Below are 18,751 nucleotides of genomic sequence, written 5' to 3' on the forward strand. Positions count from 1 at the left end.
TTTTTAACTGACAAAACCCCCCACATTTAGTGCCACCAACTGCTAAATATAATCTATTTATACCATCCAGACCCGTTCTGCAGAAGATGCAAGCAGCGTGGTACTAGACATTCTCTCAAACCAAAGGGAGGATATTATCAGCTTCCACTGTTTCAGATTTCAGGACGTAATTTCTTCCTCCCATTTAGCATTACCTTATAGCACAAAAGTAGGAAAGAGTTGGTTAGCTTTTGAGAGGATGGCAGGAAAAAGAAAACCACAGTAGTTTTAATTTCAGTCTCATTGTTTTCTAGCTGCTGCTGCTGTTAGACTGCGATACATTGATGAATGTTATTAAATTTTTAATTTTAAGACATTTCATCACAGAGCTCACACAGGGCTTGCACAAACCCATTTCCTCCAGTCTTATCTGATATTGCTGGATTCTACTACAGCAAGAATCGTAGATGGAGCCCTTGGCTACAGTCTAGCAGCAAACATGCAGTATGACCTTCCACAAAGGCTTAACACACAATCTCTCCCTCCCCTTGCAGTATCTCTACCATTCAGCATATATTAATCACAGTTGCAATGTCAAAGAATGAAATCTTCAGCCATGAGGCTGCCCAGAAGCCTAAAGTCTTTACAAAGCGCAGAGCTGCTCCATGGCAGTGTTCATTCCTGTGAAAGATTTACATTCACAAAGACCACAAAACACACATTCTGGAGGAGGTACCCGCTTCTGCCCGAGGTCCTCCAGCACAGGGAAGCTAGTCTTGGACACAGCACACGTACAGACACCATCATCCCGCTGTCATGGTAAGGTGCTGCCTGTTCAGAATAATATCATTTTCTCAGCATGGCTGAACTGGCAACAGAATGCCTGCTTTAAGAGAAGGATAATATAAATAACATCCTGACTGATATGCATCACTTAATAATCTCATAAAGAGATATGTAACAAAATCAAGACAGCTAGCATGGAAATCTCTGAGCACATAAAAGGCAACACCTCAGCATGCAGAGCAAAGGCAGCAGATTGCCTGTGGTCTTCCTGCCGCTCTGTTCCTGCTCCGTTCTATCATCGCTGATCAGCAGTGACCATCGATCACTGGCTGAGACGGAGCTTCGCTATCCCAGCAGTATGTGACTGCAACAGCTGCCGCCAGGCCTGCATTACTTCAGGGCCTCCCAAGAGCCAGTCTGTTCGTTTAATATCAGATAAACCCTCCAGCAGACAAGCCAGTCTGCTTTTGCAGGGGGGTGGGGAACAGGCTCGGCAGTCAGGCTCCTGCTAGCCCCGTTGCCTTCTCACAATGCCTGGAACAAGGAGACCTGAAGCAAAAGTCTTCCTTCATTACGTGTTAAGAGAAGGTGGACTTTACAGATATGATGGCCACATGAAACTGCCACCAAGATCACAATTACTCCTTTTTCAGAGAAGTCTCTTCAACTTGCTTTAAAAGACAACAGCCACCATGTAATAACCCCCCCAACTTCCCATTCAACAGCTGCCAATGGATGTCGCCTTCTCTTTCTATGTGCCCTGTGAACAAAATTGACAGCAGTAAAAGTCACTTGAGAGGCCACGCAGGCATTAAGAAGACAGTTATCAACTGGAGAGGATCAGTTATTGACACAAAGCCCTAACACTGGGCACGCACCACCCATGCCTGTACAACCCAGGAAAAAAAAAAAAAGACATCCCCTGCCCCACAAAATTGCTGTATATGGATTACTTTGTTAATGGAGGCGGTATTATCTCTGAGTTAGTGCAGTCAGGCAATGCCAGGCTCTGTTCCAAGCTCCGCTGCTTATCCTTTGGACAAATTACTTTGATTCTCTGTGCCTCAGTCACTGCACATCTAGGACAATGACAAACTTTGCTTTTTAAAGCCACTTCCTCCACTCCCATTTTGGATTTGAAAGGTGCTGCACAAGGGCAAAATAATAAAATCTATGAACACGACACTGAAAAACATGAGTGCTGTTACCTAAGTTTTATTTCAAGATCACATTAGCCAAAAGTGTCACCAAAAAAATTCAAAATAATATAATAAAAATATAGTACAATTTCCTCCGTGAAGAAAAAATAATTTTCTCCCTGAACTCCACCTACAAACACCTAAAGGGCTCCTAAGGCTTGTGCAGGCGCTGCTAGCACCCCTGGGAAGAGCATTTTGCAGAAGATCAACCCATCTCTCTGTTCTATACATCCTCCAAATCAATTTGTTAGGGAAGGAGATGGAAGCAGCACAGAGGCCAGCAGTTGCTGTTGGATTGTGTAGCTTAAATAAACACGAGGTCACACTCTTCTGGGCAGTTCAGAAAGCAGGCAAGTGAAAGAGGGCAGCCTCACAATAACACAGCAGAAAGGAAAAGGACATCTAACAGGTGCAAAATGTTTATAAACTGAAGCCTAAATCTCATTAAATGTTTTTACAAGAAAAGTTACAAATTAAACAAGTAAAAACAATCAAAAAAGGCAAACTTTTTCAGGGACAGGAAGAACAACAAGGCAAGACATAACCAAACCAGGTAAATCAACAGCTGCTCCTGAGTTTATAGTAAACGAACACAAGTCTGTCAAATGGAGGGGGACAGGAGCCACAAGCTGTTCTCACAGTTTAAAACCTCAGTGTTACTCAAAGGGATGGCAATCACCATAGGAGATTTAATGCCAAGGCTTAGGAGCAGGCTTTAAAGAAGGTTTTTCCACTTCAAAGCACGTTTTCTAGTTTCCATCACTGAAGTATTATGACATCTTCACATCCAACATGCAATCTTGCCTCTTGAACACCAACTACATTTGTTACCTGCTTTGAAAGGAGGTTGTTTTCAGAGGGTAACACTGATGCAAAACATAGAAGTTACCTACACAAACCAGATCACATTGAAATTGCATTTCAAAACCAGTTCCAAATGTTTCTAAAACATAGAAACTTCCATTGGCCTTACTAAAAACAGATCATGAAACAACTTATCAAAATACAAACCACTCAAAACCAGAACAATTAAAACCAACTCTAAATGCAGAAGAACCAGCACAGTCTCTCAGCCGCAAAATCAAACATTAGGAAAGGCTGTGACAGGGCTATGGTGGAAGTGGTCAGGAATGCTCTGGAAATAGTGGTGTCTGGCCAAGTTCTTGCTCACCCATGTGTAAAGCTGAACCTTTGGGTAGGTTTCCTGTTGGACCTTGGGTAATTGCTGCAAAAGTAAGTAAAACAGTTAAAACACACACAAGAGAAGTGTATGCGCAGCTGGAACAGCATCTTCTTGGAAAAAGCCTTCCTCATTCCTTGGGGCTTGCAGCTGGTACCTAATTTTCTTGTTACGAAGTTTTAAAAGGGAAACCACATTGTAAGAAGGCACCTTGTAAGTGACAACATGGAAGTTTAAAAGACTGTCCTTTCAGGAACACTGCCTTGTGCTTTATTACCCTCTTTGCAAAGCGCTTTCTCCCTGGCCCAGCAGAGAAGGCTGAAGGCTTGACTACACAGCAGTTTACAAGAAGGAAATTTTCCTCACAAAGTGCTGTACACACATTAAATACTCTCATTTGCTACGTCTAAGCACGTTCTGAAGTAACAAGACAAAACGCCATAAACTTTAAGCAGTCTTATAGGAGTAAGATTAAAAAACAAATTACATTTCAATAAGCTTGGTTATCTCTGCAGGCCTTGGAGTGTTACAAAGCTTTTCCACATCATTAGAGGTTGCTTTACCCCTTCTGCATTTTGAAAAAAACCAACTCTGCTACCTTATTTTTTTATTTGTGCACAGGCATCAGCATAACTCAGGAAATAGCATTTATAAACTGCAGACCCATCTGAAGGAACATGAACAACCACAGGGGTCATTCCCACTATCAAAAGAGTTTGGAGAAGAAGCATCTGGGTTGTCACATCCACAACACCGAGACTTTCATTTCTACAGCAGTTGCTCAGCAAGAGCAGCTAGTGACCACACAGGTCTCAAGCCAGCAAAGCAACTTGTTTGTGCCAACAGCTGGAGAAGAGATACCTCTGTTACACTCAATGTATATTTATCGTAAAGCTCAGAAAAGCTATGTTGTGACTGGATCATGCAGGCTGCTCCCTAGAGGTCTTCTAGGTCAGAGTTACAGGGGTCACGGAGCTCCAAACTTTTACTCATTACTCAGGCGCTCCAGTACTACTACCTTACAGCCAGTGTTACTGTGTACGCAGAACAGGCACCTCTACCCAAAAGAGTAGATCTGAAGGCCTCGCACAGCAAATCCTTGGCAAGAGACAGCTCAGCAGAATGCAAGAATCCTTGAATTCTTATCACAAAATATGAAACAACCATACTTACAAAACCATAAGAAACAACCCCCAACCTTGCTGTAGCATTTGCCCTTCTGCTTGCTCAGGGTAAGTCCTACAGCTTAGTGGAAGGCAACTTCCCTGGAATAATGCCCCTGCTGGACTCCACTGTTTCAAGATTCTCTCGGTACAGAACAGTGTGTGTCCTTGCCCAGTCGAAACTCAAAGTTTTTTCCATCCTGCCACTGCAGTCATGTGATTAATGTGAATCACGGTTCTGCGTAGCACTTCTTCCTTTCCAGGGAACATAACGTTTCTTGAGCAAATCCAAGTCTCCTTCATAAACTGCTGTATCAGCTTTTATTTACCCAAAGGAATAACTTCTTGTCAAAAAAAAAAAAAAGATACTTCTAGAAGAGATTTCAGAAGTGTTCTTGAAAAATCCACGTTTTGGGGCTGCATTGTTTAGGAAGGAGGGAAGCACTCCAAGACAGCCAACAAAAGGCAAACTCTCACCATCGCACAACAGTCCACATTGTCTGCAATAAGTTGATGCAATATGTGTGTCTGACTAGAAGAAATCACAACTTTTCACAAATGCTTAGCCTTCCTACAGTTAAGTTCCCCTCCCCTGCCATTCTGAGTCCCAGTCAAAATGGGTCATAGAAAGAGGGGTGTCATTTCCTACTGCCAGGGGTGCACCCTTCACCCCTACACCTGAGGGAAGACAAGAAGTTGTGCAAACTACCACCATGACTCATGAGTACTTCACACCAGTAAGAGGTTTGAGCTCCTCCACAAGAGGCAAAGTCGCAGGAGCAGACTAACCCCGTCAAGTATTTGGAGAGAGCTGTTATCTCAGTGCCTCACCTAACTATCTAACCCGGGGCTCAGACTAAGAATCCTTACGGCCATTACACATGGGGAAAGGAGACAATGACACCCTAAATCAGTTCTGTTCCATGGCAGTTCAGTTTAAAACATTTCAATTTCCTTCTCCTCAGGTACAGTCCATTCTCCCTCCTTCCCCAACAGCTGAGACCATACACATTTAGGATGAGATTTTCCAGGAAGTTCCACCCTCATTTAGAAACCAGGAGCCCTGATTATCTCAGCAAAAACATGTGATTTGCCACTAGAGAAGACCCTGGACCAGTCCTGGGGACCAGGGAGTATCACACTCCGCTAAGAACAGCCAACTCCTCCCACCACTGCCCTCGCCATAAGCCTCCTTGCAATCTGTTTTATCAGTTCCTACCCCATCCCCTACTCCAAACCCAATTTCACATCCCTCTTACAATTTAGCATTCGTAGGTGGATTTCATTTGCTTTGCAGTGAAAGCAAATTTGAAGCCCTCCTAGGCTCAGCCATAAATTTAATTCCTCCTTTATGTCAGCACAGCCCAAATCCTGTACCTTCCCTGAACACTTTCCATTCAAGCAAAATGATTTCGGGCAGGTAAAAACTGTTTCAAGATTAAAGTTTTTCCTCAGCCAGCACAGTACCAATCCACAGATCAGACTTTCAAGGCAGAATCTGCTAGCACAGCACTCATTTGTATTTCACAGATTTGTTTCTCCTTATGTTCCCTTACACTAGTCTCCCCTTCCATCACCTTAAACCTAGTGTGTCTGGTTTTTTAAAGATATCAGTCTTTGTTATTACAGTAAGACCAGATGGTCTGTGACTCTTTGTAAGGTATTTCCTCCTCCTCCCTTTGATTCAAGAGGGATCCAAGAAAATAATTTCTCAGGTTTCTCCCAGGTTGTAAGAAGTCTAACAAAATTGCTAAGCATCATAAACCTTTACCAAACAAACCAAGCCTCAACGAGAACTGCTGGTGGAGTCCTGCTAGCAGGAGCACTCAGAGAAAGCAGTGGCTGGAGGTCAGACAGGAACCACCCCAGGTTCCCAGGTACCCAGGGGTGCATAATTCTGCCAAGAGTGATCCCGCTCAAAATAACATGAGGATATATGTCTGAGCAGCAGGTGGCACGAGCACTATCCCATATGCACAACCGCAATGTTAATGACCTATGAAAGCAGAGCTCCTGAAGTACAGATGTTCGGGTGGAAACTAAGAGCAGGCTATGTTTACGGAGGGAAATGCTTTTTCTATTAAGTTTGCCCTTCCCCTGCCCACTTAAAAATGGGCCTATCCAGCTACACACATTGCTGAGGACAAAGCTAAGCAGCAGAGTGCTGACATACAGTGCCAAGAGTCACAGTTATAAAAGTAGGAGCCTCATTATTTCTGTAGACTGATACAGACTACCCATCAGAATTGCCGAGGAGGATCTCATCAAGAAGGATATGATTCTATTTACTGTTGGATAAAGGGTAATAATGAAGTGTGAACGCTAACAAATGGTCAGCTGGCAGAAATCTTGTGGTCAATTATCAGTTTCAGCCACCCATTTCCAAGCAGATGTTCAAATTGCATCTCATCTTTACATCTGCTACAACACAGCCTCAGCAGCATTTAGATTCCAATGGGAAGCTGCAAGTAAATGTATCTATTCAGGTTTAATATCCTCTAGAAACTAGAATGAGAGGAAGCACAGCCCTAACCATAGGTCATCTCCCAGCTCACTCGAGATGGCTAGATGTGAAAAGTTTACTCTGAATACAAAAAGATTTCTTCCAACCAGTCTGTGTTCAAAGATTGCACACGTGCCAGCCAGTGCAACCTTCAGCACAAAATCACCCAACACAGATATAAGAAAGTTGTATTTATAGCCTACAAGTGCAAGATACCACGCAGATAAGTGATAAGACAAAACCTCTGCTGTAGCCAGCCTGTAATTCACCCAGACAACAGAAGAGCAAGGAGCAGGAGACAGGATACAAGGAAGAACAGACAGATTACGTAAAAGAGGGGATAGCAAAGTCAAACACTACCATGAGACAAATGCCAGGAGATTTGCAATACAAAACAGAGCTGAAGATCTGTAGCAGCAATATATTAGTTACCGCTTCCCAAAGGGAATTCCCTTGAGGACTCTGAAACCTGCTAATTTTCCTTTAGGAATTTCTTGGGATCTCTCTGCATTTCTGCATCTCCTACACAAACGATATATGAGATACCGCTGCGGATCCAGGTGCACTGAAGTACTACACAGGGTCAAAGTCAGCCCACTGAGGAGGTTTTTCTGTGACAACTGGGGAAGCCCGCGCTGTCTGTCAGGCTGAATTCCAAGCCTACAGCTATTTGGAATAAGAGAGGTTTGCACTAATAGGAAAATCAAATTGTGTGCATCACAGACAATGTTCTTCCCTGGCAAAATAGATCTCTATTCCACTCACCAGCCTTGTTCATTTGGAGCTCCTGCCTGATTTTCTGTGACTCAGAACATACGTCTTGCATTTTTAATTTGAAAGGAAGAGAAAACAGGCCATTTTGGCTTTCCTTGCATAGTCCCCTCTGCATTACTTATGCTGTATTCATACACTGGGAAGCAGCCCTGTGGCTATGCAGCTGTTCGTGCTGCCCAGATAAGTGCATGCTCCGTGCAATGAGCCACAAAACTGTCAGTTTCTTATAACTCTCAAGAAATGACAATTATTGCTTATGAACGCTCAGAATAACCACAGTGGGAGGCCACCTCTAGAAGCTACCAGAACACTCTTTACCCTTCAGAACATCCCAGTTTACCCATCAACCTGCCAGATACTGTTCTTCAGCTGATATCCATTGCTGCTCTTCACTTTAAACCTCCACAGCATTCCTGATGTACAGCAGCAAGCCCCCTGTATAATGTTTCCCAGGTATCCCAAATTGTGAAACTCATCTGAACCAGTCCTGGAACAGGACTGATTGCTGTACAGGAACTCACTGGTGGTAGTGCTAGCAAGTATAGCAGGCACTTTTTATTTCCCTATTTTGAACAAGGATGTTCAAAACATCAAAGAATACAAGTTCAGCAAGCCAGGCCTCCTGCTAGGATAGCTGTCCTCCACCCTGCCCTCCTTACCAGGACAGTCTTACCCCATCCCATCGGGGGTTACCAGGTGCAGGAGCTACAGTTTTCTTCATAGGGATGTGCACACTCTGAATATAAATGTTCCTTTTGCTCAAGTTCTGCTTCCAAAACGCATAGGTGTTGTTTCAGTTTTTAAAATAAAAGACAGTGTTAATTTTTTTAGACAATTTGTCAAATTAGGTTACATAAGACTTTGCAGAAGTCCTGCAGGACTACTGCAGCCATGAACTTCTTGCAGCACTATTCTGTGATTGCAAACATAAAAGTATTTATTCGAATAAAGCTGCAAAGGTAACACACTGAGAGCAAAGTAGGAGTGAGTGTCAGCTGAGTGAACCAGCAAGTGCCTGTCCTGACTAACAAGCCAGGAACCTGCAGCGAGCCCTCAAAACCAGCAGCTTTTCACTTTACTCGAGGCCACACTGGGAACGGCAACACACGGAACATCTGAGCGCCACAAGTCTGCAGCGGCCACGGGGACAAACCACTGAACTGACAACTCCAGGCCCTGGAGTGCAGGGGTGAGAGCACACAACCCCCCCCCTGCACAGCACCCGGAGCTGCTCGGCTGCTGCCATCTGCCGGAATCACTCCAGGAGGAGAGGAGCCAACAAGCCAAAACAGCACAAACATTTCTTCTGCCCCGCAGACCACTTGCCCAGGACTGTCTTAGCAGCCTTCTTTCCAATTTGGATCAGCCCTATGTTCTTCCTCCTCTTACAGCATCTTACAGGGTAAAATATTAAGTGCTTCCCCCTCTATTTCAGTGCATCTTAAGAAAAAAATAAACGATAAAACCAGCAGCACATGACTAACCAAACTGGTTTAGGAAACTACTGGGATATTTTTCAAAGTGCAAAGGCATTTAGAGGCTCCTAAGAAATTACCTTTCTTCCTCCTCCTGTGGCACAGGAATAACTTCACCAGGTTTCTTCCCACCGATTGTCTCTTCCTGCCCAATCTGGCCTACAGCTGTATCACTGAACTAGAAAGGTAAGGAAAAAAAGGGATTAACACCTAATTTAAAAATCATTCCATGTAAGTCTCGCTTAATATAAAAATCTCACTTTCCCCCACTTGAAAAACCTTCCCTCACTGTGTAAAAATGCACACCTGTGTGCATATGGACATTACTGCAAGCAAAAATCAAAAGGAATGGAAATAAAAACATTTCAATTACAAGAATTAAGATGTGTGTTTACTTTAATGGTGTTTGATGGCTGTTCAGGTTCTGTAGACTCCCCTTGATCATCCTCTGGAGTGTCCAATTTCCTTGAAAAACAGATCTTTGCTGCTTTGGAAAGTTCTTGGTTTCTGGACCCAGAAGATGGTGTGGGACACCTTGGCAACACAGGTGCTGAACTCTCATCAGCTGTACTCTGGCCACAGGCAAGGTCAGAAGAGGGCACACATCTTTCCACACGATCACCACAGAAATTAGACTCATTCCTGCTCTTAGACACATCCCTGCTCGTAAAGGGAGTCTCTCCCTGGCAATCCACACCCAGGCTTTGCCGGCCATTAGACACCAGCCCCTCCAACTCTTCGAGAACACGGCTAGTAGCAGCTTTATCATACTCCAGGCAATCGCTTATGATTGCTTCTGAAAATTCTTTTTCAACTTCCTCCCAATAATTGGCCTCCAGAGACTGATCTACACAGTCAGCATCAAATGGGCTAAGACTCAGAAGCTCCTGAATGTCAAGGTCAGACAGCATGCGAGTTACTTGGAGCGACTGCAGATGGTTCTCATCCAAAGTAGTGTTTTCATTCACAAGTCTAGGATGACACTCAGAAGTGACTGGAGAACACTCTCTGGGCAGAGGTGCATCTGGTTCCTCTGCGATCTCTGAGGTTACCTTTGCATCTTCACTGATAACTGATGCCCCAGTACAGCTGCTGCTCTCGCCCTTTTCAGTCTCTCCATTTACATTTTGGCTCAGAGTGCTCTTTCTAGTTAGGTACCGCTCAGACTCCATGCAATCATCTGCCAAGATTTCCTGGATCTCTTCCTCAGTGTAACTGAAAGGAGAATTCCCTTCTTCACCGTCTGACGGTTCCAACAAGGAGTCATCTGGCTCACTATCATCAAAACATCTGGTTGTATCTAGAGAAATTACTACATCGTTGTATTGTGATGCAGGACTGGCAACAAGGTCATCATGGCCAGCATCATCCAGAAAATGAGGGGACCCTTGAAAGCCCACAGAACCTGGGGAGGAGAGCAGCAGTTTCTCTGAGGGATCTGGAATGCTACAGTGGTGACTCAACACACAAGCTTTCTTAGCTGACTGCATGACCTGAACCTGCTCTGCGGAATCCAACAGCCTTTTGGCCCTGGGAACAGTATCACAAACAGTAGGTGTAGATTCGTGACAAAGGCAAAGCCCAGAGGCCTGAGGGGACTGGTCATCCATGCTGCTGTCTTCCTGTGCCTCAGTGACCCTGTGCCTGCTGCTTTCAGCTCTAGAAGTCTGTTCTGAAGTTCATCTGATCCTGGTGCCCTCTGAGCAGCCCTTTGACAAAAGAAATCAGTGGGAGTCAGCTCCAACATGCCAGCAAAAACAACATCCTAAATAAAAGAAACTCAGTTGTTTTCCAAAGATGCAGTAATATAACGAGGAAGGTCAAACCACTAGCTGAGGCACAACAGTTTTAACTCCTCGATCTCTGTTACCTCTGACCATTTTAGGTCTTAACAACATATAATAACCACCAGTCCTTCATTCCATGAACGTTCTCACGCACAAGGTTGTTTGGCTTTCTCAAGCACAACTGATACAAGCCCCAATCATCAACACAATCTGTACCATCTCCTCCAAAGCTGCTGTAAATCAGTCACCCTAACACCAGATAACAGTACGTACAAATTACATTCTTTATGACCTTATATTTCAAGTACAGAGCACGCTTTTGGTATTAAACAAAGCTTCACAAGTGTCTCAACCCCCACCTCCATCCTTTAAAGATACTAATGTCTTTTTTGGGTTAGGAAAAACTGAGCAACGGAAGAGTAACTCTGTCAGGGAGCTAAGAGGACATTCAGCACAGTATTAGTCACTAACACACTCATACAAAACATAAATTATAATGAAAGATCAGAAGATAAAGAATCTTCCCATAAAATTCAATAGTTTTAAGATATTCACAAATAAAACCTGTTTTCCTCTTAGTGAAGACTCACACTAACATGAATCTTTTGACTTAAAAGCCCTGCACTCGACTCTCACGCAGCAGGAGAATCTGGACTAAGGAAAGGTATTTCCTGTCCTCTTTGGCCAAGAAATTTAAAGGAATAACTTTTGTCTTTCTGTTGCTTTGACTACTTACTGCTTTCAAAAAGAGGTGGTGGGGGGTGTACCTACTCCAGGAATAAAACCCAGGCAGTTCTGCTGCTTGCTTTTGTTATTCTGTCCTAATAATAAAAAAGCAAGCACTTTCACAATAATGCTGTAACCACACTGAAGGAAGAAAATACCTCAGGAACCTGCTATGTACGTACAGTACCTATACAAGAACACATGGAGTCATGAGCAGTCCTCACTAAATAGCACTTGCCTGGAGTTCTGTAATTCAGCACCACTGCTCAAGTGCTTCAAAGAGAAACAAAAGACAAACAGGAATAAATTAAACATAGATTTAGCCCTACAGAGTAAAGCAGTCTGATAATCAGCTCCTAACCGATAAAGACTTGGAAGAGAAACAAATGTTTTAAGCCTTTTTGCTGGAACTGGCTTCCAAAAAGTACATTTGGAGATGTTCACGTGCTCAGCCTGTAGAGGAGGAAATGGTTTCTTTACTGCTGTGACCTTCCCAAGCCAACTGACTGCAGCCTACGCTGGGTCTGTACCTTCAGCCCTAATCAACTGGTTCTGGACTCTGATAACTATGCAATCGATGATTGATAAGCCCAGACAGAGCCCCTTGCCATTTTCTGTAGTAGCGTGTTGGGTTCATAGACTGTTCAAGGATTGATACCAGGGAACGCTCTGTAAGGGTTGGAATCACTCAAACTGATGTAAGCCAAGGCCGCGGGCTGCCAGTCTCTCACCCTGTCCCTCATTCCAGCACTGGTGCTTGTACAGTCAGACCAAGCTGGAGCCAGCTCACCCCCAGCTGCAAAAGCACCAGCATGGATGGGCCATTCTACCAGGGGCTGCCAAAGGAGGGCTCTTTGGAGAGTTACACATGCTTTATGTGGGTTTCTAGCACAGTTCCAATAAATAACGAGATCAAAATACAAAGCTATTGAGAAACACAGCTCTGCCAAGGCTCGTGGACTGGCCACCTTGCCTCATCCACTCTCTGCAGCCACACACAGATCTCGCAAGCCTGCAGGGCTCCACTGCTGTGGGATCTGCTCCCTGAAAAGAGCAGGGGGCACCTGCTAGAGAAAACCATCACAGGCCACAGGGCACCAGCCCGCTCAGCCGAGGTTTGCCCACCGCCTGGGTTTCCTTCTTCGAACCAGCAAAATCTCGAGGCATGGGGATCCCGCTCCCACCTCACCCGAGAGCACGAAGGCAAACGCCAGCGTTACACGCTCACAGCTCCCTCACCTCACCCTGTCACGGGCCTACTCGCGCCGGCTACCGGCTTGGCCCTAACGGCTGCCCCTACCTCAACGGCCCCGCCCCGAGGGAGGGGCCCGGCCCACGCCCTCCCCCCGGCCAGGCAAGACACTGGGCGCCCCCGGCCCGGAAAGAGAAGTGAAAAAAAAACCCAAATAAATAAACAGAGAGCTACAGTAAGTCAAATGAACCGTCGAGGCCTACGCGAGGCCGAGCGGCGCAACGGGCCACTCTGCGCTCACCCGCCGCCATCTTAACGGCGTGGGCAGCCCCGCCCCCTGTGCGCGAGGCACCGCCTCATTGGCGGACCGCGGCCACGCCCCCCCTCATCGGCAGCTCGGCGCTCGAGCGGCGGAAGTGACGGCCAGGCGCGGCAGGCGAGCGCCGAGCGGGGCTGATGCAACCGGGGGAAGGTCGGTGGGGCTGGGCCGGGGGAGCGGGGCGGCCTCGGGGCTGGGCGGGGCCTCGGGGGCTCCCGGGGGGCTGGTGCCGCCGGTAACGCTGTCTCGTTCCCTGCAGACGCCGCTATGGAGGCCGCGCCCGGCCCGCAGGAGAAGTATCACCTCATCACACGGAACCTGCAGGTACCGGCGGGCGGTGGGCGGGCGGGCGGCCGGGGCAGGCCGCGGGGGAGGATCGGGGCCTGGAAGGCCCTGGGTGTAGCGGAGGGGGCCCGGATCAGCTGCAGGAGCCGGAAGGAGCCGCGGGGACACCCTGTGTGCAGGGTGGGCCGGAGCCAGGGCTCAGCTCTCCAGCAGCGCTGCCGGCCTGCCCGCGCCCTGCCCCAGCGCCTTCCCAGGCAGGCTCAGCCGTGCCAGATGTGTGTCTTGGCCCTGCACAGGAGGTGCTGGGGGAGGATAAGCTTATGGCCATCCTGAAGGAGCGAGAGTTGAAGATCTACTGGGGGACCGCCACCACGGGCAAGCCGCATGTGGCCTACTTCGTGCCCATGTCCAAGATCGCAGACTTTCTGAAGGCCGGGTGTGAGGTACGGGGCCAGGCTGGGAGCTCGGACCCTGCGGGACTGTGTTACCATGCTACTGGGCGGTACGTGTATTTCCCCTGACTGCTGCGGCACTGACTGTCCCCCTCCGTGCTAGGTGACGATACTCTTTGCTGATCTCCACGCTTACCTAGACAACATGAAGGCCCCCTGGGAGCTGCTGGAGTTGCGCACCCGCTATTATGAGAACGTGATCAAAGCCATGCTGGAGAGCATTGGGGTGCCCCTGGAAAAGCTGAAGTTTGTCCGAGGCACTGACTACCAGCTCAGCAAGTGAGTCCTGGGGCGCCTGGCCCTCCTGGGCAGGGGAAGGCTGACCTGGGGCTCTGCTCTTCCTGAGCTTGCGAGCTTGCGCTTTTCCTGGGTCTGCTCCCAGGCACTGTCATTCATTCAGGGAAAAAAGTGAAGGTGCCTCCAGGCCTCGGTTTCTCTCGTGGCCAGAGCCAGTTTTTGTGTGAAGCAGCTCTAAAAGATGTCCCCCTCACCAGTGCTAACTGCTGTCCCTTCCCACAGGGAGTACACGCTGGACGTGTACCGCCTCTCCTCTGTGGTGACACAGCACGATGCAAAGAAGGCGGGAGCGGAGGTGGTGAAGCAGGTGGAGCACCCCTTGCTGAGCGGTTTGCTCTACCCAGGCCTGCAGGTGCGTTGCGGCGAGGCAGGTCGGCAGAGCCTCTTGGCCAGGGAGGTGCTGGGCGAAGCCAGGACTGCAGGGGCACATGAGGCTGCATGCCAAGGTCATTATACTCCACCCCAGTATTACAACTGGCAGCAGCACAACACATAACCCAAGCACAGAGCTGCTTTTACAGCAACTCTGGCCAGCTGCAGGACAGCAGGCAGTCTGGAGAGCTCCTGTCCTTCCTAGGGTGGGTGTGCCCTGGCAGAGGCTGGGCACATGCTGGGGGATGGGCAGGATCTCTGAAGACTGAGGACACCCAGAGTGTGAAGTCCTGGGACCAGTCTCAAGGCTATGTGTGTCTCTCCACAGGCTCTGGATGAGGAGTACCTCAAGGTCGATGCACAGTTTGGAGGAGTTGATCAGAGGAAGATATTCACCTTTGCAGAGAAGGTCAGGAACTGGGGTGTTTCTGAGCCCTCTGCAGTGCTGCTGCCTGGGGCAGCAGCTCAAAACACTCACAGATCCACTGGGAAAAGCGTGTCTGTGATTACGGTTGGCACCATTGTGCTCTTCACAGCTCCTGCTGCTGCTCTCATGATCTGCAGGGCTCTAGTGTGCTGCCACGCATCCCTGGCTGTGGCTGTCTGTGCCTTGGGAACTCAACGATAGCTTTCTGGACAATAGTTCCATTACTCTGGGTCCCCAAGTTATCTGGACTCAGGAGCAAACAGGGATTGTGAGTTAAAGCTGATCTTCAGAAGAGGATTGTCCGTGACTTGCCTTCTTGCTTTTTCCCAGTACCTTCCTTCCTTGGGCTATGCCAAGCGTGTCCACTTAATGAACCCAATGGTTCCTGGTCTGACAGGCAGCAAAATGAGCTCATCAGAAGAGGTTGGTCCCTGAATAGTGGCTGTGGTCAGGGGTTCTGGGGGGGGCACAGGTTGATGGCTGGGGGCAGGGAGGCTGCACCCCAAGAGAAGGTGACTTCTCTCTCCACTCACACTGGGGTCTGAGAGCAGCAACTTCAGCATGAGTTGTCTCTTTTGGGCAGGAGGTTGGGTAAAGGGCTGGGGAAATTTCTTCCTGCAGGACTCAAAGATTGATCTTCTGGATCGCAAGGAGGATGTGAAGAAGAAGTTGAAGAAGGCTTTCTGTGAACCAGGGAACGTGGAGAACAACGGTGTCCTCTCCTTCATCAAGCACGTCCTCTTTCCCCTCAAATCAGGTGAGGGGCTCACCTTGCTTGAGCACTGGGTCTGGTTTTTCCTGTGGGTTAGAGGAGGGGACAGGAGCGTGTGTCCCCTGAAGCCAGCTGCCCCTGAGTGCCACCTCCCCAGCCACTGCTGCGGTCCCCCTCGGCTCTTGGGCAAAGTGGGGCGGGTGGTTTTTCTGGCAGAGCAGGGAGTGAGTCTTCACCTAAGTTAGTCTGAGCCTTAAAATCTCTGTGTCACAGAGTTTGTCGTTCTACGAGAGGAAAAATGGGGAGGAAACAAAACCTACACAGCCTATGAGGCCCTGGAGAAAGACTTTGCTGAGCAGGTGAGTGCTGGGAGGGACTGAACCCTCTCCCTGTCCCTGAGGATCCCGAGAGCTCTCTGGCAGGACGCTGAGTAGCTGTGGGAGATAGAAATCCACACCAGGAAGAGGTGTGGAGCGAGCATGGCCCAGTGGCTGTAGGGTGACAGGGTGCTCCTAGCCGGGAGAGCCTGAAGGTGAGAGGATGGATGAAGGATGTGGGGGCACCAGCTGTCCTGGTGTGGGACAGGACCACGTCAGCCACATCCTGGAACAGAGCAGCAGTTTAGCTGTTTTCGGCTGTTCCCAGCTGAGGCTGCAAGCAAAAGTGTCCAGAAGAGGGGCTTTGATGTCCGAGGGGGAATTAGGCCAAGGGTTGGGGTTCATCGCCCCACCCTGCGTTGTCTGGCCTCAGATCGGTGAGTCACATTCAGCTGCTCCCCCTGCCCTGGATGTTCCATGCAGGAACCCGTCTGTTTGTCATGATACAGGTCGTCCATCCCGGAGACCTGAAGAACTCGGTGGAAGTGGCCCTGAACAAACTACTTGACCCCATCAGAGAGAAATTCAACAGCCCGGAACTGAAGCAGCTGACCAATGCAGCGTATCCCAACCCATCCAAAGCCAGTAAGGAGGTGCTGGGAGCTGGGGGAAGTGAGGGCCCTGGCCACGCAGGGCTGGGTGGGAGAGTGTCCCTCCAGGGGCTGACGTTAGAGAGAAGTTCTGAAACCTCAGTCTCGAGAGGAGCCCCGGAGAGCATTAGGAAGGGTGAGGAAAGGCCAGTGCCAGGGCTGTTTGCTTGCCCCAGAGAGGACAGACGCCAGCACGCTTCTCTGGTGCTTGAGAGGCCAGCAAAGCAGAGGAGGGACTGTGCTTCCTGATACACAGACAATCATGGAATTTAGCAGGCCCCAGGGCCATCATTTGGGGGTCACTGTGCACTCCCAGGGCTTGGCCAGCTCCCTGGGTTTATGCTGAGTGGTGTGACTGTTCCCTTTGCACTGCAGAGCCTGCAGAGAAGGGCACCAAGAACTCTGAGCCAGAGAACGTGGTCCCATCCCGGCTGGATATCCGTGTCGGCAAAGTGATCAGTGTGGAAAAGGTATGGGCACAACGGGGAGAGGGGGGTAACCTTCCCACATGGTGACGTGGGCACTTTAGGGGCGGGGTGTCTGCACCCTACTTCCCTGCCACCCCAGTCCCCTTCTCTGCTCCTCACCTTGCTTCTGCTTGGCAGCACCCAGATGCCGACAGCCTGTACGTGGAGAAGATCGACGTGGGCGAGCCTGAGCCCCGCACTGTGGTCAGCGGCCTGGTGCAGTTCGTCCCCAAGGAGCAGCTGCAGGACAGGCTGGTGGTGCTGCTTTGCAACCTCAAGCCCCAGAAGATGAGGGGTGTGGAGTCGCAGGGCATGGTGCTGTGCGCCTCCAGGTGAGGGAGGGGGGCGTTGGGGCTGCACCCCTCCAGGGGCACGGGCTGGATCCCCCTCTCCTGCCCCAGGGCCCGGCAGTGCTGAGGGGCCAGGTGGGTGCTGCCTTGGGGTGACTCTGCTTCCTCCGCACCCCTCTGCAGCGTGGGGGAGCCGCGGCAGGTGGAGCCCCTGGACCCGCCGGCCGGGTGCTGCGCCGGGGAGCGCGTCTACGTGGAGGGCTATGAGGGCGGGGAGCCCGACGACGAGCTCAAGCCGAAGAAGAAGGTTTTTGAGAAGCTGCAGGTGAGGAGCTGTGCTGAGGGGCTGGGCCACAACTTGAAGTAGCTGGGGCTCCAAGAACGGAGTGGGGCAGTGCTTAGGGCCACATAATGCCCCTGTCCCCACCTCTGGGTGACCCCGAAGTAGCTATTTGTCACTCTGTGCCCCCCTGTTTGTTACTGTCAGCAAAGCCGTGGAGGAGACAAACCTCCCCTGCTCTGCTCTGCTCCCCAGGCCGACTTCCGCGTCTCCGAGGACTGTGTCGCCCAGTGGAAGGAGAGAAACTTCCTGACCAAGCTGGGGAGAGTCTCCTGTAAAAGCCTGAAGGGTGGGAGCATCAGCTAACAAGCACCAGAACCGCTGCTCACGCCTCCTGCCTGGCCCCCTCCACCACCTCCGCCAGGCTCTCCCTCCCGGTCTCTGCCATCTCCTCCCCAGTGCCCCAAGCGGGGCGCTCGGCCCTGCGGGACCTGGGGGCTCTGGGACTGAATTTGCCACCTCCCACCTGGAGAGCTGCCTCCAGCATCCCCGTCACCCTGGGCCTGCCCAGCCAGCGTCCGTGCCTCAGCTGTGGGCCAGCTCCGGGGACTGGCCGTGGCACCACACCTAAGGGACCTGTGTGACTTGTGCCTGTGGCCTTCGGCTCTACACTGGGGCCATCGGCTCGCTCCCAGTTGTGCCACAGACTGCACGCCCTGCCCACTGGTCCTGACTGGGATGGCATGTGTGGGCACGGCAGCGCGAGGGCAGAAAGGGAAGGCTGCTTGCTCAAACCTGTGTTGCTGCTAACAGAGCTGGGGGCAGCTGCCTGGCAGCCAGGCGGGCCCCGTCCCCTGCTCTGCCCGGGCAGCCCCTGCCCCACGCTCCGCTCGCCCACGGCCGCTGCTGGTGCTGCTCTTTGGCCAGGAGCCCAGGCAGCACTTGTAGGTCCGTCCTGAGCCTGTGGCGGGGGGCGTGGGCCTTAAACACTGACTCGGGAACCATCTGTCTGTCGTAAACCCAAATAAAATGTCAAGCTGACTGCACCCGGGTGTGCCTGTCTGTCCGGGGCGAGATGGCTGAGCTGGCAGCCAGCTCTGCTGCTGTTTCAGTGCTGCC

General features: G+C 49.8%; 2 protein-coding genes across 5 annotated transcripts in view; one reads left to right on the plus strand and one right to left on the minus strand.

The window, feature by feature from the left end:
- LOC119145085 (S100P binding protein) overlaps positions 1–13,096 on the minus strand; it is a 27,640-nt gene extending 14,544 nt beyond the window's left edge. Inside the window, exons 1-3 of one of the 4 annotated variants that reach the window (XM_037381183.1) lie at positions 13,066–13,096; positions 9,455–10,768; positions 9,140–9,237 (exon numbers count right to left, since the gene is read on the minus strand). In XM_037381183.1, coding sequence (XP_037237080.1) covers positions 9,140–9,237; positions 9,455–10,669 — 1,313 coding nt within the window. In that variant the 5' untranslated portion in view covers positions 10,670–10,768; positions 13,066–13,096. The other 3 variants (XM_037381182.1, XM_037381184.1, XM_037381181.1) reach the window with 3 other exon arrangements.
- A 63-nt stretch (positions 13,097–13,159) lies between these two features.
- YARS1 (tyrosyl-tRNA synthetase 1) lies at positions 13,160–18,673 on the plus strand. The gene is made up of 14 exons (XM_037381505.1): positions 13,160–13,236; positions 13,343–13,407; positions 13,665–13,811; positions 13,924–14,099; positions 14,340–14,469; positions 14,818–14,898; positions 15,247–15,339; positions 15,538–15,673; positions 15,902–15,987; positions 16,455–16,590; positions 16,971–17,065; positions 17,201–17,394; positions 17,536–17,677; positions 17,888–18,673. The coding sequence occupies exons 1-14, from the start codon at positions 13,221–13,223 to the stop codon at positions 17,996–17,998; spliced, it is 1,608 nt and encodes a 535-aa protein (XP_037237402.1). The 5' UTR covers positions 13,160–13,220; the 3' UTR covers positions 17,999–18,673.
- Positions 18,674–18,751: the final 78 nt, after the last annotated feature.

This window comes from Falco rusticolus, chromosome 3, assembly GCF_015220075.1.
Source record: "Falco rusticolus isolate bFalRus1 chromosome 3, bFalRus1.pri, whole genome shotgun sequence".
Classification (NCBI taxonomy): Eukaryota; Metazoa; Chordata; class Aves; order Falconiformes; family Falconidae; genus Falco; species Falco rusticolus.

Coding starts and splice junctions, on each gene's coding strand:
- YARS1 (XM_037381505.1), top strand. Junction 15,988..16,454: donor AGAAAGACTTTGCTGAGCAG/GTGAGTGCTGGG, acceptor GTCATGATACAG/GTCGTCCATCCCGGAGACCT. Junction 17,066..17,200: donor AAGTGATCAGTGTGGAAAAG/GTATGGGCACAA, acceptor TCTGCTTGGCAG/CACCCAGATGCCGACAGCCT.